The 6,071-nt window shown below is 52.1% G+C and overlaps 1 protein-coding gene across 1 annotated transcript in view; it reads left to right on the forward strand.

Moving 5' to 3' along the window:
* The first annotated feature begins 3,523 nt into the window (after nucleotides 1-3,523).
* The window catches only part of ZFP92 (ZFP92 zinc finger protein), a 3,235-nt gene continuing 687 nt past the window's right edge, over nucleotides 3,524-6,071 (forward strand). Inside the window, exons 1-5 of the mRNA XM_007456665.1 lie at nucleotides 3,524-3,556; nucleotides 3,749-3,875; nucleotides 4,942-5,046; nucleotides 5,386-5,491; nucleotides 5,618-6,044. Of these exons, the coding sequence (XP_007456727.1) occupies nucleotides 3,524-3,556; nucleotides 3,749-3,875; nucleotides 4,942-5,046; nucleotides 5,386-5,491; nucleotides 5,618-6,044 (798 nt within the window). The remainder of the gene's footprint in view (nucleotides 3,557-3,748; nucleotides 3,876-4,941; nucleotides 5,047-5,385; nucleotides 5,492-5,617; nucleotides 6,045-6,071) is intronic.

Raw genomic sequence — 6,071 nt, forward strand, 5'->3', positions numbered from 1 at the left:
TTCCTGCTTGGGAGTGTCTCCCCGTTACCACCCGGGGGCTGATCGGGCATTAGGGTCTGTGAGGACAGGGCTTGTCGCGTCTCTTTCCAGGATTTGAAATTATGCTGCCTTTGGGGCATCAGGTCTCAAGGATAGACACTGCTGTGTGTGAGCACCTCGCTGGCTGGCGCCACCGATGCACCTTGTGGTGCTGAACTTGAGCGTTGGTCTCTGTCTACAGGCAAACCCTGCCCATGGCGTTTCTCTCGGCAGTCACAGCTCAAGTTTCTTCTCTCTGGGGGGCTTGCACTGCAGCGTGTCTTGGGATGGGGGATTACAGAACAACACCTCTTCTTTTCAGCTTTTCTGTATTTTTCAAAATGGATGGTGACCTGGCAGTACAGTCGTGATAGAGAAAAAACAAGCTTGTGATGTGTTTCAAAACAATGTGATGCTAGTCTAAAAACCCTTGCTATTATCAGTATTCTTCCCTCCCCACACCTTTAGCTGGTGCAGGGCCCCCCTGTGACTGGTGGTGCGTCCCAGTGAAACATGTCTGGCCTTTGGACAAAAGGATGAACACTTGACAGCGACGTTAAGTATATTTGCAACTTTGTGCAGCCATCACCACCTTCGACCTCCAAGCTATTTTTATCACCCCAAAAAGAAACCCTGTCCTCATGAAGAAGTCACCCCCACCCCCACCCAATCCCAGGCCCTGGCACCCAGATCTGCTCTCTGACTCTCTGGATTTACCTAGGACTCTCTGGACATGTTATATGTTTTATAAGATTTAAAGGTTTTTTTTATAGCGAGCCACAGGACAGTGGCACTCTGGAGACAGGCAGAAGGAGGGACAGCTGCCACGAGGGATGGCGCACCTGGGTAGGGGTAGCTAGTGTCCTTGGGGTCCCTGGGCAGTGGCCGGTTTGAATGGTTTCGCAGGCTCCGGTGCGTAAGACCTGTCCCTGGTTGTCTGGTACCTGGCCACCGAGTGTGAGACCCCGATAAGGAGGGTTTGGGGCGTGGGTTTAGTGGCCCCAGAGAGAGGGGCTTTGATACGGGAGGTAGGTGGTGTGGGAAACTTCACAAGCTTAGCAAACTGCTGGCGAAGGCCAAGGAGAAAGAGTTTCTAGTCATAACTTCAGAACTAGGTCAAGAAAGCTCTTGTGAAATATTATATTACATCATATAAATAGAATCATGCAGTATGTGGCCTTTTGTGCCTGTGTCTGGCTTTTTTCACTTAGCATCGTGACACTAAGTTCATCCACATGGTAGCATGGATCAGTATTTCATCCCTCTTTGGGGCCAAATAGTATTCCATCGTGTGTCTAGACCATGGTTTGTTATCTACTCTTCTGTTGATGGACGTTTGGGCTGTTTCCACCTTTGGGCGGTTGTGAATTGTGCTGCAGTTCATTCACATGGGTGGACATTTTTGTGAGAATACTGTTTTCGATTCTTTTGAGCATATACCCAGGAGTGGAATTGCTGGGTCAGATGATAACTCTGTTTACTTACTGAAGGACCACTAGGCTATTTTGCCTTTTAATTCTGAACACTGTCAAGCAAACAGACAAGTAGAGAGAATAGTCTAACCAAGCCTGCGTACCCACCTCCCAGGGTTAGCAGTGGCCTCCAGCTCCAGCTTGCCTTATTTGCTTGGGTCCGCCCCACCTTGCTCTCTCTCTCTCACTCTCTCTCTTGCTCCCTCCCTCCCTCTCTTTCCTTCTGTCTTTTGTATTTGCTGAAGCACTTTAAAGTCACTTCACACGCCTTTTTCTCCCCAAATGGTGCGATGTGTCTCTTGAAAAGGACATTTTCTTCCATGACCTGGTGCCACTATCCATCCAACACATGGGCAGCAGTGGCCCCGCTCTCACCCTCCACTCTCCACAATGCCTTTGACTCCTCTTTTGTTCACGCCAGCATCTCATCAAAGACTCCCATTGCACTTGGCTGTTGGCCCCTTAACTCTCTTTTCACCCAGAACAATCTCCCTACCCAGCCTCCTCTTTCCCCCGTGACACTGATTTGCAGAGGAGACCAGGGAACAGCCCACCTTCTGCATCGGGTGCCTCCCTTGTGGTGCCTTTAACTGGTCCCTCTGTCCCCAAGGTCCTCTGTAAACTGGATGCTGGGTCCCAAGGCTGCGTTAGAAGCAGGTCAAGCTTTGGCAAGAGCCCTCCTGGGCATCCCCACCAAGGGGACATCCCACTTCTGTCCCACCATTAGGTTCGCTCCCTCTCTTGTGACCAGCAGTAAACGGGGAAGACATCATGTGGCCGACCCTTCCCGCTCAGGCTTCACCTAATGGTTTTGGCATCCATTCGACCTTAAGAGATTCTTTCTCTCTGATTAGTATAAACTTCTCCATCAGACATGCATTCATTTATTTATTCTGGGCCAGTGTTAACTGACAGCTCATCACAGGTGATAAGGGAATTTGGGGCGATTTAACTTGTTCTGAGGACCCCATCCCCTTGCCCTCTCTCCTGGGGCAGAAACAGGCCGTGACGCCCACTCCCCCCTCCCCCTGCCACTGCCTGCCTCCTCCACTCCTCCGCCCGTGACTCCCGTGTTGTGGCCGCCAGCTGGGTGGACATATCCTTGGAGCAAACTTTCTGTTGCCCCACTGTCTTCTGGCATTGAGGGCTGGTGTGGAGAAATCTGGTTCTGTCCACTTGGTTGGTGACATGCTCCTCCTGCCTTAGCGTGAGCCCCGGGCACCCTCACCTTCTGCCCCTCCCACCCCCTCGCCCCGCTCCAATTTTCAGCACCATGACCACGCAGCTAGGGCCCCTTTCAGGGCCGGGTATGGGCCATGCCATTGGCCAGCTACTCTCTTTATTCACCCCCAGTCTGCAGCTCTCAGCCTGAACGCTATCCCTCCCCCAGCGATGGGGGGGGGGGGCCCCCCCTCTTGCATCCCACTAGCTTGGTCTTTCTCTTTCCTTGAGAGCAAGTCTGTTTGCAGGTGAAGGAGGTATGTGTGTTTGGAGTTTTTCTTGTTGTTTTTTAAATTTAATTTAATTTAATTTTTTTATACAACAGGTTCTTATTAGTTCTCTATTTTATACACAGTAGTGTATATATCTCAATCCCAAACTCCCAATTCATCCCACCACCATCACCCTCCCCCTGGAGTTTTTCTTTAAGAACCCCGACCTCAGGGGGCAAGGGGGCGGCAGTGGGGCTTCCAGGGATGGCTAGAAAGTCAGGATTGGGGCGCTGGTCACGTGGGAGGAGGGCTGAGAGAGGAAGGAAATGAGAAAAAGGAAAGAAGAAACACACTCCCTTGAAAGCCTGGCTAGGCAGGCCCAGCACGAGGAGACAGAATCCTTGTCTGGTGAAGAGAGGGGACAGAAGCTCAGTTTGAGAAAGTGTTATGGGTTGAATTGTGTCTCCCCTCGCAAAAGATATGCTGAAGTCCTATCCCCCAGCAGCTCTGATTGGGACCCTATCTGGACAAGGTCACACTCAGCGCATGGGCTCAGCTCACACCTGGCTCTCTCCGCATTAGTGTCTCTGCGCCCCTGCGATGGCAGCCATGCTCCTGATGGCCAGACGCAAGGTGAGTGGGGCTCCCTGACAGTGGGCAGCATCTCCCCCAGCAGGCTCTCCCCGCCGCTTCCTCCTGTCCCATCCTCACAGCTATTGCCGAGCTCTCCAGGGGCCCCGCCCACCCCATGTTTAGTCGCTACCAGCTCATCCTGGGGCCCACGGAGGTGAATTCCCCTGAAGCCACAGCAATGGGTTGTTTTAGGTGCCGGTGTCTTTTGAGGACGTGTCTGTGTACTTCACCAAGACAGAATGGAAGCTTCTGGATCTCAGACAAAGGATGCTCTACAAGCGAGTGATGCTGGAGAACTACCGCCACTTGGTGTCACTGGGTAAGGACCTCACACAAAGCCAGGCTCCCACCCTGTGTCTGAACTCTTTGTTTCTGAGCTTCTTTGCTAGTTGGTTACTGTGAGTCCAAGAATACATGCATTTCCCCATCAGGTCAGTAATCCATTGATGCCCAACTTTTACCTCAGTAGCACAGTGTTTAGCTAAATGGTTTGGGCTTGTAGGTGTTTTAGGTAAATGCGTGGGCCCCCGTCAAACTTATTTTGTTATAAAATCACGAGTTAACTAAATCTCTTCTACCCAAAAGATAGATGCAAATTAGCCTTGAATATTTATATACATTAGTGTATACTTATTCCATTTTTACCAAGGTTGCCTTTTACATTCGTTTCATGTTCTAGGGTTTTCAAGCATCTGTTCCTTGCATCAAGTCACAGAGAGCCCAGGACATAGAGGCCCAGGACTTGGAGAAATCGGGAAAGAGCTGGGGCAGGCTCCCCCACTGCGCCCCTGCCTTCGGGGTTGCAGGGGGATGCTTTTGTTCTGTTTCTTCTTTTAAACTCTGCAGAGTCCACCTCAGTCATCTAACCCCACAGAAGGAGACTAGCTTCTTCCCCTTGGTTGTTTTTGACCCTTATCAGGCAGATCTGGGGTTCCCCAGGGAAGGTGTGGATTCCTCAGTGGAGTTTGGCATAAGGAACAGAGACATCTGCTGTGTTTGATGGTGAAACAGGGGGCTTTGGCTTTCGGGACACAGGCAGCCCTTCAGCTCTGTCTGCTTCTTGATACTCCCTGGGGCCTTGCTCCAACCCTCTGTTTGTCCTTCAGGGTCTCCACACTGATCCCCCATTTCCCACAGGCCATCCCGTCCTGCAGGCCAAATAATAACATCATTATCCTCTTGGGCTGAATCACCACCTACTTAAGATTCACCGTGCATGCCTGGCCCCTGTACACTCAGAGCACCTAGCTTCCTTAGAGGGACTCTGCCGTTTCTCTGGACCTTCCCAGTGGCACTTTCTAGAGAGTTCTTCATTCTCTGTTCCTGAAGATATTAATGCTGGACTGAGTCCAGGTGTGACTAACCTGCTCCCTTTCCATGGACAGGGTTTTCATCCTCCAAGCCTCACCTGGTCTCCCGGCTAGAGCGAGGAGAGGGCCCCTGGGTAGCAGACGTCCACAGGATGGGGACCACCACAGGGATGCAGGCAGGTGAGTGAGGGCCACTTTGTCAGCTTGCCTAAGCCATTGGCAAAGAGCAGCGGCTGATGGAGGGTGGCATGGCCACTTTGGGTGGGACATTCTCTTTCGTGGCAGATTTAAATCTGTCATGGAGTCCCCTGTCTCACACCAGCTCTGATATTTCTAGCTCATTGCCATCTCCTCCCCTCTTGCCCTCCTGTCTGCTGACGGTTATCTTGCTTCTTCTCCCTCGTCCTCAACTCCTGATTCAGCTCTTCTCAGCCTTGGAGTGAGGGTGAGGGTGAAGAACAAACCTAAATAGAGACCCACGGAGGGAGTGACACTGGTTGGTGCTCTCTGTCTTTACAGGTGACAGGATGAAGAGCAAACCTATAATTTCAAAGCAGAAAAATTGTCCAGAAGAACTCGCAGGGGCTGACCTTCAGGGTGGCAACAAGGGCCAGGTAGCCGGGCGGTCAGAGGAAACACTTGAGCACAGACGGAAACATGCTTATTGTCCACAGACAGCTTTCAGCAGGGGTGACCCTCCCAGGGAGAAAGGCCAAGGCAGCTCCCCAGGTGAGGAAAGAGAAATACAGAGAAGTAGCTGCAGAGGTAGGCAGGGTTTGGTTCTAAGGCAGCAAGGTTCCAAAGGTGCAGAGAAACAGTTTCTGTGTCAGCAGTGTGGGAAATCCTTCAGCCGGAGCTCCAACCTCATCAAGCACCGGATCATCCACAGTGGCGAGAAACCCTATGAGTGCGGCGAGTGCGGGAAACTCTTCCGGCGCAGCTTCGCGCTCCTGGAGCACCAGCGCATCCACAGCGGTGAGAAGCCCTATGTGTGCGGCGAGTGCGGGAAGACTTTCACACGCAGCTCCAACCTCATCAAGCACCAGATCATCCACAGTGGTGAGAAGCCCTATGAGTGTGGCGAGTGCGGGAAACTCTTCCGGCGCAGCTTCGCGCTCCTTGAGCACCAGCGCATCCACAGTGGCGAGCGGCCCTACACGTGCAGTGTGTGTAGCAAGGCCTTCAGCAGGGCCTCCAACACCACC

This window comes from Lipotes vexillifer, unplaced genomic scaffold, assembly GCF_000442215.2.
Source record: "Lipotes vexillifer unplaced genomic scaffold, Lipotes_vexillifer_v1.1 scaffold899, whole genome shotgun sequence".
Lineage (NCBI taxonomy): Eukaryota > Metazoa > Chordata > Mammalia > Artiodactyla > Lipotidae > Lipotes > Lipotes vexillifer.